Genomic DNA, 18326 nt, shown 5'->3' on the forward strand with positions numbered 1-18326 from the left:
ATTAAAACGCCTACAATCTACATAAACATTGAAACAGAATTCTCTATATAATATAAAATTAAATTTAGGTAAGGTATATATCTACTATAACATGACATTTATTTTAAGAATTTCTAAATGTTACGTTTTAATTGTAAACTTATTCATTGTAAACCATAGGCGTATAGAAAAACAAACATAATATAATTCATGGTCATATTGAATAAAAAACTTACCAAGTTATCACCTTCATGTTATACATCACCACGTAGGGTATTGGTAAATTTACCAACTCGGAGCAAAGTTGAAGTATTAAGTAATTTATACTAATATGTTGGTACCTACCTACGACCTACGTAAATACAAAAAATATTTGAACAGTCAAGTCAAGAGTTTATTAAATATATAAAAAAATAAAATATTTACAACCACATTTTAAATCACATCAATGCCTGTAGTATTTGGCATCATACCATGTTATTTATATTATTATAACATATTTATATATAATATGCAGAGTTATTTGTTATTCAAAATGATTCATCCAATGCTTTGATTCGGCTGCAGACCTCCTGGGTCACCGGACCTTACGGCTTACGCCAAGCATGACTATAATTATTTTTGGAGATATGTAAAAGATACATTGTTTACCTACACACCACCTTACTTTTTTACCTTATACTGATGTGAGTATGTGACCATCAAGATGAGCTAAAAAACCTAGTCAATTGCAAAGGATATGCTGGAGCAAGTATAGGATGAATTGTATAAGTACCTATATAACTATTCGCAGGTTTGTATGATCAAGTCATCATAATCTAAATCATGATAATCTATAATTTAATTTAAATTTATTTAATTTCAAATTGTGGACTATGAATTATAATTTATAAGTTGGTACTTACCTATTTAAATTTTAGATGAGCGTAATGAAGTAGGCCAGTGGTGTATCCCCCAAAGTTGTGTCCACTTCACACATCTTAACGTAAATTTCGTAAATATACACTACTGCCAACCATGACGAAATTACATCACATGTAACATACATTGAATTGTTATTTATATATTATACTAGTTGATCCCGAGCACTTCGTTGCCCGTTAAATGTATCAACTCAAACTTTGTTCAATTCGTTATTTAATATTCGGTGTATGGTGTTCAAAATTTATCTTAACTTTTCCGTTGCCCAGAATAAAAATTCTGATTCACAGCAGTACATTATCTGGTAGGCAATCTACCTGCGGTAGATCACGGACCCCGTACTGTTTGTACGTATTATTTAACTCTAAAGTATCAAAGTTATACCAAGTTTGTCGTTTTTACTTAATATAATCAATTTATACAAAATCCTATCCTAACCTAACCGTACTAAAATCCGTCTATACTATTATATAAAGAGGAGTTGTTAGTTACCATTGTTGAGGGTAATCTCTGGAACTACTGAACCGATTTCGAAAATTATTTCACCAATAGAAAGCCACATTCTTTGTGAGTGTCATAGACTAATTTAACAGGAGGATTGATCACCCCTGGTAGGTTCTCAAACAGGAATTTTGAGATTTACGATAGAAATTGTTGTTTATTAATAGTTGCTATGGGTTATAGGAGTTGAGAATAATACTGATTTATTATTACGTAACAGGCCATCATTTATAATAATTGATAACTCCTTTGTTTATTAAGTTAGAGAATCGATCAAATGCCATAAACCTTCTCCGCAATGAGCTCTTCAATTAAAAAAAAAAAAAATCATAACGATCGGTTCAGTAGTTTCCGAGAACATAGGCCTCAAAGGTTTTTATTTTCACATTTATATATTGTAAAGATTATATTTTTTCTCATTTTCCTCCAATAAAGAGATACCATAATAAATATATTTTCAAGCCATATTACATATATATATATATCTATACAATTGTAATATCTCACCAACGTGATAATCTAGATTCTGATTTTGGCTTATACGCTAAAAAAGTCGTAATTTTCTTGAATTAAACTTTTCTCTAGAATTTTCTATAAATATCGTTTTTACAGACATGTTTAAAATATAAATTTGAGAGAAGTACAATAACTATATAACACAATTCCATACACGATAGTGGATAGTATACGCAACTAAATTTTTTTTTATTACTCATACTATACATCATTACAGTAATGAATATTTATAATTTTACATTTTGACATCTATTATTTAAAACACAAAATCAAATCTTTTTTTGAGACATCTCAGACATAGCTATCAGTTACTTGATCTAGTGTTATTATACGACGACTAAACGACGTAATCATGCCAATAAGGCCAACCCATTTAGCCTGTTCTAATAATATGAGTATAATAGTATATTATAGGCTATAGCCTATAGGTATCACAATAACAAATGGGATAAAATATAAAATATTTAGTGACATAATCAATCATATTTATTCTTATAAAGGACTTAGTTCTTTTTTATTAACGCACAAATTAGTAATTATTACATAAAGGTCATTTTCTAATAATAAACCATTGAAATTTCAAATTTGTATACATAAATCATAAATTCCTCAACATTTTCAACATTCATTTTTTATTTGTTAGAAGTACGGATAAAAAGTATTTTTTTGGATTCATACTTTAACGACTTAAAATGTTTGACACTTGTAAGTTGTAACAGTGGAAATTAAATCATAAGCTTTAATGTAGGATCACTGAAGAGCGTAGACTAGGACAGTAGGACACTATAGGTACCTACAAATATTTATGATTGTAAATTGGTAAAACAATAATATAGTAGGTAATTTTATTATAGTATATTAGTATTTACTATTTATAGGTTTTAAAATTGCAATAAAATCACTGTAATTTACAACAATAACCATGAAAAGTCAAAAATTAAAATGTCGATGCAGAAAGCTGGAGATCGTTCCAACAATAATGAACGTTATTAGATTATTAAATGCGTATTATGTTCTAAAAATAAATATGCTGGTATATATTTCCTTATATATTAATTGTATCTATATAATAAACAGTATAAAATATACTCCCCCCCGAAAATACACCACTACCCGGGTCCCTTTACCCAATGACCTAATTATTAAATAATAATACCCCAATAGATTGATTAGTTTTCGATATTTTTTCGTTGGTAGTATTCGTATGCTTCACTTCATTTTATTTCGATAACGTTTTCACTGTAAAAATTGTTAAAATTGTAAATACATATTACATTTTCTGCACTTAATGGCTTTCAAAATTCTTGTGAGCACTAACTATTAATAGGCAACCCCGGGAACCAAGATTCATGCCTATGGGTAACTACCTATTATCTGATAGTAATTACTAAGATTGTATATTTTATTAACAATTTTGTTATATATCATGGTAACAAACGAGGTAGGCAACTAAATCTACATGTAGATAGGATTAATTATTTTTATCAAAAATGTTGACGGGAATAAAAATTTGACAGTTAAACTAACATTATCAATCATTCTATTTAAATTACTTTAATATATTGTCTTAAAATTTTAGGATTTCATAAATGGATTTATCAATTTTTTTTTTAAATTGTTTTATTGCAGTTAGAGAAATTCTAGATAATATATAGCCATAGGTATACTAATTAATAATCAATAATCATACACTGATACACATAACATATATACAGATTAAAGATCGTCACGTCCACACTGTTAAATTGTTAACCTAATTTGTTGACCGCATGTGAACAATAATCATTCAAATTATTGTTTATAAATCATAATAATTAATAGGTAGCTCTTTGGTAGCTATCACTAAAACAAAGATTAAATACTCAATAATTAGTGAATAACTACAGTTTTTATGAACAATGATAATTGTAATACTAATAGATTAAAATAATAGATGCACAACATAAATACAATGTTACAAATTGTAAATTAATAGACATAGGCAATAGGCAGCAGGTATTAACATATGTACTACTGATACTGATTATTGATAATTGATTTATTGTATTGTTTATTTGCTACATACCTACTATACTAATATGTTATTAGGTATGTATTAATAGCAATAATAGCATTATACATATTGTTATTATTGAATAGATTTAAGTGATTTAACTACAAATCGCTGCACAGCAATCTCTGTACCTACAGAGTACAGACTACCCTTCTAAACAAATTACTCCAACTTGATCCAAACGTTGCTTGAAACTTTAGAAGGTGTCGCAGGACCGGCTCAAGCAAAAATAGTGAACTAGGCAATTTGTTATTAATTAACCTGTGGAAATTGGGTGAAAGCTATTTTTAAGTTGTTTTTTACTATGGGGTATAGGACACGGTTTGTTTGAACTTTGAACACGTGTATGTGTGGCAAGGACTTGTCACTATAACCCGAGTGGTCACCTATCCACTAGGGCCGGTGCTGGTACTCAGAACACGTTTTGTGATAAAAGACAACCACCGCTCCACACCAGGCCACATATTATTATATTCGTTTTTATCGTCAAAGCAAAAATATATATATATTAATGATTAATATTATTTTATTATTTATTATAGATAGTTTTACCTTCTTACATCTATATATTTTAAGTAATTTATTAATGCACCATTGAAAATAAATTATATGAAAAATAAATAAAGTAAAATATAATTAGGTACCTATACCTACCTATATATATTGAAATGAAGCTTTATGTTTAAATATGTATATTAATATACCTCTAGATTATAGGTTTGTTAGATGGTTAGGTTAGATCAGTGTTTGGCAAGTTCCTTATAAAAAGGAATTCGTTCCGTTTCTTGTTCCTTAAAAAAAAAGAATTCGTTCCTTTGTAGTTCCTTTGGAAAATGAACGAGTTCCTTTTTTAGTTCCAAATAAAATAAAAATTCTTATTTAATCATTAATGTTTTTTTTTTCATGTACTACTTCTTTAATTTTTAATTCTAATATATACAAGTAGGTACATATTTTATAATTCTATTTTGAGATTTTCTTTAAAATTAAATTGTTGGCCAACGTATGTCGATTGTCTTAACGTCGATACCTGATAACGATCACTAATTAGAAATATACATTACAAACATAAAAAAATATATCTTAAATTCAATTATTTACATACTTATCTGTGTAAATTATTGAAACTAGAAAGAACGAACAATTTTGTTATTTTTTCTTGAAAAAAAGAATTAGTTCATTTTCTCGTTCTTTTTTATAAAAAGGATCGAAATGATTAATATCATCGTGCCGTTCTTTAAAAAGGAATTCGTTCCAGGAATCCGTTCCTTTTGGAACTCGTTCATTCCAAACACTGCGGTTAGGTTATAGCTGTAGTTACAGCTTTAAAAACATAATGGGCTCACGAATATTAAAAGATGTTTTTAAATGTATTTCATCTAAAACTTGCACCTTCTATTAAAAATATAAATAAATAAATATAATTATCAGCTTTAAACAATGTATCCAATTATTTAATAATTTAAAATATACATTATAAGTATAATATTATTTAAATTTACATACTATAACAATATATTGCTAATTATTATAAAACAATTGATAGTAATATGTTAAATACTTTGTTAGAATACAGTTACCTCCACTAATATATTTTTGTTAATAATTATCTACCGCTAAATCAACCTTATTATTCTATTATTTGTTTGTAGGTTTTGCTGAAGCAATGTATAAATGGTACTGCTAACTATATTATAAATTATAATACAATTATTGATTAGGTAGGTACTATTATGATTCAAACAAATTTGTATTATCTTCAGTTTAAATGTGAATTTAATAATAATATTTTGTAATTTCTATTTACACAGTTACTTACAAATTACAATTTATACAAATTCTTCAAATTTAAAATTTCAATTTATTTATGTATCTATATTATAATATTTAACCAGATGATCAAAAAGTATTTTACTCAAATTCTGAGCGGACCCCGGAAGCGTTTTTAATCCAACGTGGGTTTTTTTACTTGAAATATTTTGTCGATGTAAAAGTAGCCAGTAGATACTTCTATAATTTGGTGTAGGTAATAATATATTTTTGTTACGAAATAACAGCGAAAACAATTTCATTTGAAACACGAGGAAATGTAATAACTAATAAGTAATAAGTAATAACTTAACGTCAGCACTCGGCTTTATTTTATTAGTTTTATCTTTATACTTTCTGAAATAGACACTTTACTTGATATTTTAATGTAAGAATAATAATGATAGCATATTATAAGAACTACTAATAAATATATTTTATGTAATAATATTATTATGTTTTAGGTTTGAACCATATATTTAAACATATTTTTGAAAAACATTAGTTTCTAAAATATTAATTACATATTATTAGCTTATAAATATAAACTATACCTCAAGTAATAATATTATTATGTTTTAGGTTTGAACCATATATTTAAACATATTTTTGAAAAACATTAGTTTCTAAAATATTAATTACATATTATTAGCTTATAAATATAAACTATACCTCAAGTTAATTGTTAATAATTATATATTATAGTTAAACAAATTTAATTCACCTTCTACTCGTGAATACCTACCTACATTGTTATTATATGGATATTTTAAATGACTTAATTTTTATATTGTGCACACAATCTATGGATTATTACTTTAATCATTGAATTTATATTGATATAAAATCAACTGTTTAATGGATCATGTTCATTCTACTACTTCTACGGTGTTTAAGAAAGAAGAAATCGCCGTCGATTCAGTATAATAAAGTAAGGTCACACAATAGTAATGAAACATATTATTATACAATGTAAAAGAATAAACTCGACATATTAAGTAATCAATATTAGGTACAAGCTACTATAATGCTGGCTGCCAACATTCTTATTTTTCTTAGTATTAAATAATAATTTTTTTTTTATAAAAGTTACTAAGAATCATAAATCATTTTAAAGATTAAATTCATCTTATTTTTTTGAAAAAAGTAAAAAAAAAACGAAAGGCATTTTTAAATTAATTTTTTTTATGTTACATATATTATTGTAACCCATGTAAAAAGTTAAATGTTTCATATTTTAGTAAAAATAAGTATATATTTTCCCAAAAGCTATCTTTGTGTAACATATATTTTATAATTTATAAATTCTAACCATGCGAACTATAACAAAAAAAATGTTATAAGCAACATTAAATGAAAACATAAATAAATTGTACATTAAATAGCTACAAATCTTTAACAATCATGAATTATCTAAGAAAATAATAATAATTATTCGTATAAGTTATCCCTGTATTATCCCTGTAAATTTGAATAAAAATAAACAAGGAAAATCACTCTGATTATAGTAGCGAATAGATTTCAACTTTCAAGTTTAGGTACCTCGTCCGCTCGTCGAAGTAGTTCACTACATTGGTCATTGGATGTGTTAAATTTGGATTTAATGATCAATCATTGCATACGAAAAATGATTCTGAGCTCTGTCACCATGTCAATTGTCAGTCTCAATTTATCTTAGGTTATTCTATAATAATTTAATTTATATTAATATTAGTAATTTATTGTTATGTTAGTTGTGTAAACTATGTATGGTATATGGTTGTACTTACTTTTGGCAAAAACATTGTAGGTACCTACATAGTATATAGTATTATATTATTACCTAATCGTTATTCGTTATAATATTGTATCATACATTATTTTTATTCACTTTAGTCAATACTGACGTACTACCGTGGACCGGTATGTATAAATTCGTGGTATAAATAGCTTAAAATTAGTCTAAATATATATTTTAAAAAACGTTACTGTGCATAAAAAATAATTATATACATAAACCTTTACACTTATAAGGTGAGTCGAACAATATTTTTTAAATTTTTTTTTCTCTATTATTACAACATAGGAATTAATCGTTGAATAAGAATCAATATTTTTAAAATATTTAAATTTAATTTAATTATGCCAACATTGAAGATTTAAATGACTATAAAAGAAAATTGTACAAATATTATTTTTATGTTTACAGAATGCTCTAAAACCAACTTATGGCGAACACGGTATTACAATTTCAAGCTTTATAGCTATAAAATAAAAAAAAATAATGACATTTTAACAACATATAATTAACATACTTTGAAAATTTTAGTGATTTTGACGAATGTTGTCGAAATTTGAATTTAAAAGGCTAATAAAAAATTATATATAATATGACCATGTATTTTTAATGTATTTTTATTGAAGTGATTTTTATTTTTAATTATTATTTATAATTCTTGTTAATCTGGTTATCGGTTTCAAATTTCAAGTAGGTACCATGATTATTTTTGCTATCAATTTTATTTTTGTTATATAAGTTTTATTTCACCCACGCAGCCACGCATACTAGTAACACGCCCACTTTTTAATTGCTAAAAATACACCTTATGATGAACCCTATATAATTTTAAGCTAGGAAATTTCTTTAAACTTTTAATTGAAGTTAACTTCATAAAGTATTAACTAGTTTATTAATTAAATGTTGTAAGCACGGATTAATGATATCCTGGACAGGTATAGTGGTATCAACATGGTTGGGGGGTAGTAGAGAAACGGTCCTCAAATTTTTCGACACCGCCACTACCCCGACCACAATCCTAATAGGCAGCCGTAAAGAACAACCATATAATTGTTCTGTGTTATAACCATAGAACAATAGGGTAAAAGCGCTCATGGTAACAAATAACGTAACTGATATAATAATATATAGGTATAATTTGGTATTTACATTGAACAATAATTATTATCATTGTGTTTTATATAACACAGGTATAGATGGCGTTTTTACCTCTAGTTGTACCAGTTGTACCTTACGGCGGCTTTTAAAACATTTGAGGGCCTAAGGATAAGTTGTCTACACCAAGGTGGATTGATACCAATGCCTTGGTCTACACGCTATTATGTTTTTAATTAATTATGTGTACCTACATTTATTTTGAATTTTTGTGGACAATATTATAGTTGAATTATCAAACTAATTGGTTTTTCTTAAGCTCCAAGTGTATAATTATTTGTTAATTTGTTATTTGAGTATAACGCCAAGTATAACATAATATCATTATACAAAAACCCACATGACACATTATAAACTGTATGCCAATGCCCAATGGCCCAATAGTATTGTTATAAGTTATAACTTATGTCTTATAATAAACATGTCATTGAGCGGTTTCTATATTATATGCATTTCTACATTCTACTAACCCAAGTTTATCAGCTCTTGTACTTATAATGAATTATGTGTTTTATGCAGTATACATAACATTATATTATATTGCCCCTGTAAATTCCAATAATGCAGATTCTATTAATATAAAATATAATATAAATAGTGGATCAATGGTTTCAAATTGCATAACATAAGTATTTAAGTTTTTAAAATATGATATGTGAAATACTGCTATTATAATAGTCAATATAAAATTAATATAACAGAAATATTATAATGGTATTTATGTATGTTTATACTCTTTAGGTAATTAATGCAATTATCAATAAGGATTCTGTTTTATTTAAATTAAAGGGTATGTAGGTAGTACTTGGTACATTCAAGATTCAACATCGTAAATTGTATCTAACACTGTAAAAATACCTGGTGTATTAACACGATTAAATTAATAAATAAAACAAAAAAAAAAGATTCAACATTTGTTTAGACAATGCCAACGCCAAATTGATATAATATTATAATTAATGGGAATAGCCAATGCCCAATATTATATAAACTTTATTTATGAATTACAATTCTTCTAAACTTAATAGTAAATTTATGTGAAATAAGTGAATATGAATCAATACGGATAATTATCAACACAAATTGGTTTCATATTATTATCTACATACTGATACTATACAGCAGTAGTTTTTATACTTGAATTTTAAGTTCGTGGACGTGGACCCTATAGTCTCCAGATGAATGCATTTTTCAAACCATGAACCCCCTTCCCATTTTTCATTCAATAATCAATATTTTTTTTTCATAACTTCGTTTACAATAAATCTTATATTCATAAGGATAAGATTAAGTCAGTACCAGATTTAGCGGGGGTGCAATGGACTAGGCCCTAGGTCACTAGGGCTTCAAGGCTGCGGTATGCTATGTCCTAGATTTTAAATAATATTAAATAATGGTCAAGTAAAACAGTATTTTTAGAAATCCCTCCTACCCGTTTATTCTAGACTGTTATGAACTCGGTTTTATCCCATACATGTGACTGGATTCAAAGGAACATATGAGCCATGAGGTATCTAATTGAAATGTTTTGTTTTTTTAATCTATCTTCACTTTTATCAAATACCAAAAAAATATACAATTAATGAATCATATAACTTATAAATAACAATTTTTTTAGGTGCCTCCAATATTAGTAGTTGTGCTCTGGCCATCTGAGCTTTAAATCTGGAACTGGTAAAGCAACATGAGAAAAAAAGTTGCCGTAACTCTATAATATAAAATAATAATAAACTTTCAAATCTTACCCAAAAATTATATTATTGCACACGTATGATTATATGACGTGTCATTGGTCAGAAACACCGATAACATAGAGGATCCTCGATATCGATCTGGGTCGTGAATCACAGTTTATAAATCGCACCAGGTAAACTCTACACTGTATAGTCTGTTTATAGTGTTTATATTGTATAGCGTCTATAGCACTGGTTCTTAAGCTGGCAAATGAGCTAACCCATAACCCATTAGCATAATCTGTTGTATTTAAGAGTATTTAGATTAGATAGGTATAGGGTATAGATATATAAGAAAATCACTAAGGATTTTATATTTCCATGAGTCATAAATCATAGTGTGCACGCCAATGTGTTGTGCATGTATGCCACTTCATAATACAAATATTTAACAGAACGGTGATAAGCTAGCTACAGAAATAAAAATATAAGAAATAATAAACATGAAATATGTATTAGAAGGTATTATAGGACCTACCTACCTACAAGACGCTACAACAGTCTACGAAGATGGAATTACCAAGTAAACAACACCTAAGTGGCCAAGTACTTATTTATGTATTTTAAATTGCTATTGGAGGTACCTATTATTTAATATGTTATAAAGTAGCTTAATATAATATAAGATATATCACACTGCTTACCTTCATATTAAATAAGGTAGTAAGGTACTTGATATCTGGTGACGATATTATGTCCATATGGCATATATATTAATATATTATATAATATTTAATTATTTAAAATTATAAAAAGGTGTACCTATTCAACTAAAATCGCTTGTCACAGATTATGTGAAGTTGAACATTAGCTGAGTTTTTAATTGTCAGCATTCAATCGTCCATAAATAAACAACTTTAGACTTAAAAGTTTAAACTTTAAATAGATTTAAACTTCTGAATATTATGCATTCACATAGACTGTCTATTACGATATCATTAATTAAAGATATTTTGTAACTACATTCTTGTTAAAAATAGAAATACACTCAAAAGGTATTTGAAATAGTATTTTCTAATATTAAAAAATTTTTTTTTCATTTTTTGGCCAAGTTAGCTTCTTTTTTCTTAGAACTGGTTTTAGGTAAGTAAAAAAAAATTAAAAATTACAATCTATATAAAATTTTATTTAAATTCTATGATTGCGCATTTGTTATTATTTTATCTATGCATCATGTTCGATTTTTTTTTTTTAAAGCCTCCAGTATGAACTATGATAGCTTGATAGCAATTACATAATAAAAACAAAACAATACAAAATTAAGATTAACATCATATTAAATTCTTGTATACTATATAATGAAGCCAACCTCCAGTATAAAGGCGATTATTATTTTAATAGCTGTTTCAGATTTGGTGTTTAAGATGGAGTAAAGATCAAGTCATGTCCAATTATTATGCTATATATTTTTATAATAATTTTTAGGTTGAAAGCTATGTAAAAAAAAGCGACACAAACGTAGCACGATACGTCGATACCAACAGTTTTAATTTTCAACTTCAACTTCAAAAAAATGTAATAATGTATGGATTTATAATATGTATTAATTAGTAGGTAAAACCATTAATTGTATATTTTATACTAGGTAAGATTGTGGAAATTAGATAGTTTTTACATTTTATTCGTTTCTATGGTGATAAACAAAGCGTTAGTAAAAATCGGTTAAAAAATAAAAAAATCTGTACCCAGCCCAAATTAATTAATTTAAATTTTTTAGCTATTTTTTACCTAAACCCGAGTTAAAAATATATACGAAGTTTCTCATACTATTGTCGTATCAATAACTTTTTATAACTTATTTTTATCAGTCCTGTTTTTGCAAATTTATCTAAATAAAAAATTTGGTGAGAAATTATTTTATTTTGTTAATAACTAAAAAAAGGAAACCGGTGATATTGACCTTTTTGGACCCCTAGATCCACCCTAGACCGCCTAGTAGTGTCGGGCGATGTTATCCCGGTTCATTATTGGCGCACTCGTGTACACGTCTATATGGTCTATACGTCTATACTATAGATCTAAATATCTTAAAGAAAAATATATAGGTAATTATCGAATTAGAAGTAAGCTTAAGTCCAATATTATATTTGTTTTCTTTTTTCTTTTTAATTTTCTTTTATTATTTTTATTATTAAAGGATGTTATTTCAATAAGAATCAATTTAATACAATTGCAATTTCAATTCATGATTCAATTATACACATTTCCTTGATTTAATATATTTTTTTGAAACAATGTATATTATAAATTTAATTTTAAGGAAATTAAAAGTGATTTCAGATTGATACATATAACTAAAGTTTTAAATTGAAAAAAACAAGGATATTGTACAGTATGAACATTCGACATACATACATATACTTATAGTCTTATAAGTACTTATTTCGAAGTATTTCTTATGTTTAGAGTATTTATGATTACTATTTACATATGTTATATGTATATATAGTATAGAATTGACAATTGACATAGATACATATTAATTATTACTCTAAGTGCCTAGGCGTGTCTTCTTTTGAACAATAAAATATTAACTCCTTTAATGTTATAGTAATGTTACAGCAGGGTTGTTATGTTTAAACCACAATGTTCTAAACATGTTTACAACCTGAATTTAAAATATTGGTTTTAAACGTTTTGTTCATTGTTTAAAATGAATAAAACATATGTTTAAAATAGTGTAAAATCCAAGTGAATATTGTGTTTTTGTTGTGTTTATTATTAATAGTAAATAATAATAGATATTCTTTAGATAATATTACCAATTACCATCCTTCATTTTAATCTTTTTTTAAATTCTATTGAATAAATTGCCAAATTTAAAATGTTTTTAATTAATAGTTAATAATATAGGTATACTGCATAGTATAATGTCCCCATGAAACATCCATTCAGAAAATATTTAAAATACATTTAAATACTTTTAAGATTTAAAATAAGTAATTAATAAACTGTGAAACGTATACTATAGTAAGTAGTAGGTACTAGGTACACGGCATATTGGCATATAAGTAAATTACATATTAAATTTAAATTAAGTTATTTTAAATATACTGTTTAAAACATTGTTTATAACTGTTTAAAACTAAAACAATTTATTTTGTTTTAAACAGAAAAAAACAGTTTAAAACAAAAAAGAAATTTTTTTTGATTTATTCAAAAAAGAAAAATAGACTAACTCTGTGTTACAGTAAAATTTCTTAAAATATAAAAATCGGGTAAGTCGCTCTGCTGTATAGAAGGTTTTGAAAGCACCTAGTCATATATAGGTCACTAAAATATAGTCATGAAATGGATGTGTTAAATTTGAATTCAATTATAGATCATTGAATAAGAAAAACAATTCTAAGGAAGTGACTGATGTGTGTTAGCAATTTCTAAGAATATTTTATTGGTTAAATACATTACTATTAGGTACTATAGGTACTACAGTAATTTTTTTTTTCAATAATAGGTTAGGTTAGGTTAGTACTGTACTCGATTGGCCGAATGAAAGGTTGTTAAAAAACATCGCATATTTTATATTATAATAATTATTATAACGTGAAACTTTATGTACAGTATAATAAATTATAATATATTATTGTTATTAGCTTAAACATCAATACCGACGTATGAAGTATAGTAAGTACATTAAAGTTTGAAAGTACGTTTTAAATTTTCAATTCTTAGTTATAAAAATTGAACATTTTATAATTTTTTAACTATAATACTTATATACATATTTGAACATTTACATATTTTGATAAATTTTGTCAAATTTGAACTTTAAAATGTACTTTAAAAAAAATCGTGGCAATTAGTCTTTAATATTTATCAACTGGTATTATAAAAACTTACAATGAACCTTGCATTAAATGTTTAAGCTTTTTTATCCAATGAATACAATTAATGATACAACGACGTATCAAGTACAGCATGAAGTAAGTCCGTTAAACAGTCAACAGCATGCATTATGAACGACTTAATCGGTTAATGGTGTAAATATCTTAAAACAAGTCTAACTATTTTGAAAATTTCATTATGTATAGAAAGTAGTTTTAAACGTAATAGAACCATTTTATAATTACATGAAAATAACTTACTAAAATCGTTATGTTTCGTTCAAATATACCTATACTGCGATTTCGTCAAAATGGCAACTTCAAATGCCTATAAAAAATAATGTGTACCTATATATAAAATATTTTTTGTCACACCTGCACCGAAAGTTTAGTTTTCAATGACGGTTGAAGCGTTGGAAAGCGACGTATTTTGTCCAGCGGGCGGTAAAATGGAAATCCCCAAGAGTACTGAGCTCAGATATCACGCGTATTCTCAGAACAAACAGACACTAAAATCTATACTACGGTCCTCATAAAACATAAACTTTTGGTTAAATCTTACATTAATATTATAACCTCCTTGCATGACGCGTAAACATTTTTCTTTCGTGAAATTGTTTTCGTATAATAATTTGGTTGTTGCATAGATCTCCGCATAATGCATTACCTTTGCCTTGATTAAATTTTTTTATTCTTGTTTTATTTTAATATAATAATTATTATTTATACTGAAATCTATACCACGGTCCTTACAAAACATAAACTTTTGGTTACATCTTATATTCATATTATAACCTCCATGCATGACAATCAAAATAAATAAAACCAAATCGTTTCTTTCATGAAATATTGTTTTCGAACAATAGTCTGGTTATTGTTACATAGATCCTAGCCTGAATTACCATTACAGTAATTGTACTCAATCTTAGATTTAAATGGCAAAAATATTATGAATATCTAACTCAAAATAATTTGCATATTTTCGTGAATTTTACGTATTTTGTCAATATTTGAACTTTAAATGCTTAAAAAAAAAAATTATGACTGGATTTTTAATATTTTTCATTTGCCTTTGATACAATTTATTAGGAGCCTTCTATTCAATTTTCAAACTGAAAATGTCCTTAAACAGCTCAAAATAAGTCAAAATATTTTGAAAATGTTATGGTGTATAGAAAATGCTAATATAAACATTCAGTTAAAATTTCATGTATCTACGGTCATTTGTTTAAGAGTTACACCAAAAACTAAATTGATTTTGTCAAAAACCGATTTTGCGTAAAAATTCCCGTTTTTCCTTAATTTTTCTTTTGTTTTTCACGTCGCTTTTGAAGACTACTGGGAATTTTAGCTCCTGAATGCACCAACTAGATTCACTTTTCCATCGAACAAGATAATGTAAAGAAAATCGTAGCAGTTATACTGACCCAGACTGTGATGACGGATACAAAAAAAAAAAATATAAAAAAACACATCATTGTAAAATCTATACATTTATTTCTCCGCTCAGAATCTAAAACTAATAAAACCATCAAAAATGAAAATATTATTAAGTATAAACGATTATAAATTATTTAACCAGAAATACTATGTCGTTGTAACTTTGTAAGTAGTAAAAAATTATATTTTAAGCCCTGGACACTAATATAAAATATTGCAACCTCACGCAAATAATATGTCATAACACTCAGGCACCTACATAAAAAAATATTTTTTTTTTGGGATGGGGGCGCTTAGGTTACACATTTTCCCACTTTTACTCTTTAAAACAAGGAAAAAACATTTAGTAATTTTTTTGAATTTTTTTTTTTTGGGGAGGGGGCATTGAACCCCTAACCCCTTTTGTGTATGCGCTTGATAACACCTAATACGTCTAGTAATATAATATAAATTCATCATTAAATAATGTGTTGATATTATTATCTATTGAATATAAGTCAATAATTACATGGTATCCATGTATGTATCCTTACCATACACTGTTTAAAACTCTCATTTTCACTAATTTTACCAACTTTATTATAATGTACCTATTGTTATAAAATATCAATTCAATACGAACTTATCAATTATTTATTTTTTTGTAATGTGAAGAGTTTTCTTTTTTTGTATGTGTGCATTAAAAAATATTTTGTAGAAAGAGATGAGCCCCGAGAACGTGTCCCTCTTATCTGGGCTACTATATATATACCTAGTGCAGGCGCCAGGCGTGTAGCTATTGTTAATAGGACATATTATACGCCTGCTACTATTTTAAAAATAAAATCCAGGAAACTCACTTTTGCTGTACAAAAATTGTTTTTAGGTACCTAACTGCGTATTTAAAATTGGTATTTCTCTATGATATAAATAGCTGGTACCTACCCGATTTCCACTTGTACAGAAGTCAGAAATTACTGAAATTACTTATATAGTTTATACTGACGACTTTACCGAGTACCGAGTAGTACCTACTAGCTACTATAGACTATTTACTATTATAATTTATAGTTCTATAATGCTTATTCAGTAGGTAATAATTTACTTTTACATAATATTATTATTTTTTGGTAGGCATTGTCGTCGTAGCCTACAGCCTACGGAGGGTGGAGGCACTTACGAATTACGATTGTACGTAAGAAAGAAACCCGTCACCCGGCGCGTGGTCACACTGCGGTCGTTGGTTTTTTCGTCGTCGTCGGTGGGAGCGAAACCGTGGCGCACGTCCAGCTGTCACGGAGTGGGAGTCGGTTACAGGATGATCGCGGGACGGGCGCAGGGGACGAACGAGAACGCATCTGCGGCGCGTCAACAAAACAACACTGAACACGGTCCGCTTCGATGTATATACGCGTAACCGGCGGTCGTTAGTGCGGTTTTTTTTATCGTTTTAGCTTATATATATTTTTTTATATATCATATATGTATGTGTATATATAAAAGTAAAAATATACGCACGCAAAAGTATAAATATATATATATATATAGCCAGTGTTTTAACTTTTAAATACCGATCTACCGTCGCAAAGAATCATAAAAAATTTTTTTTCATTTTAAAATAATTCGGTACATTTTTCTATGGTGCACCGCCCGGCAGTTATAGTACCGTCGAGATAACACTTTGAAAATCAAACTCCTAACTCATTCGTCGACGACCGTCGCGAAGGTATATAACATCCGCAGTGTTGTTCCCAAATGATCACCATGAACAGCCATTCGAACGACATCGATTACAGTAACGGGTACATGGAACCGGAAGAGGAATGGGAACGGGAAGGGCTGTTGGACCCAGCGTGGGAAAAACAACAGAAAAAGGTAAATGTTTGGGATTTTCAAGATCCGACGACGAATTGAGTGCTATAAATTATAAGTAGTGTTAACTGTTAGATCAATGAATTGTATACCTAACCGCTCTAAGATGATTTGCTGTTGTCGCGAAATGCGTATAATCGTTTACAGTAATTTGTCTCGTAAATCGTATATTTAAAAATAAAATTAGTTCTCAGTTTCAAACGTGCGAAAGGTAGGCAGATAAGTGATAACTACATCCTCCAGTGCTCGGATATTTTCCCATTATCAAAACAAACTTGTGATTTAATTTTAATACCTACTATAAGTTTGCACAGTGATAACAATATCTGGTTTCTGTGGCTAAAGAGTTTCAACAGCTCAAGTTACATATATGACCTCTATATTATATGTAATTTTAGTTGTATTAATACATTTCGCAAGTAGGTATACCTACTTGTTGAGTTATTAATTATTGAGTATTAAAAAAAAAATATGCACATTCATAGGTACAACAGAGCATTAGGTTCAGTACACTTGAAAACATTTTTTTTGGTTACTTACCATTTAAGCAGAATTTAAGAGGCTTGTAATAGAGCCCCTCAATTTTAAAATGTTATCAAAAATGTTATCTCATCAGTACTTATGACAGTTAATTATTTTGGATTAATTTGCCTGCTTGCAGATTTTTTTTTATATTTCAATACTGTTTATAATTTATAATGCATTGCAAATTACTTAAAATAAATTATGGTAATAAATGTAACCAAATTAATTGTATTTTAGGTATT

General features: G+C 27.3%; 1 protein-coding gene across 3 annotated transcripts in view; it reads left to right on the forward strand.

Moving 5' to 3' along the window:
- Window positions 1-17037: 17037 nt before the first annotated feature.
- The window catches only part of LOC132946359 (alpha-actinin, sarcomeric), a 33745-nt gene continuing 32456 nt past the window's right edge, over window positions 17038-18326 (forward strand). For 2 of the 3 annotated variants that reach the window (XM_061016335.1, XM_061016336.1), the window contains exon 1: window positions 17039-17562. In XM_061016335.1, coding sequence (XP_060872318.1) covers window positions 17443-17562 — 120 coding nt within the window. In that variant the 5' untranslated portion in view covers window positions 17039-17442. Of the gene's footprint in view, window positions 17563-18326 lie in introns of all 3 variants that reach the window. The other variant, XM_061016337.1, reaches the window with a different exon arrangement.

The sequence above is a fragment of the Metopolophium dirhodum genome, chromosome 6 (assembly GCF_019925205.1).
Source record: "Metopolophium dirhodum isolate CAU chromosome 6, ASM1992520v1, whole genome shotgun sequence".
NCBI classification, from domain to species: Eukaryota; Metazoa; Arthropoda; class Insecta; order Hemiptera; family Aphididae; genus Metopolophium; species Metopolophium dirhodum.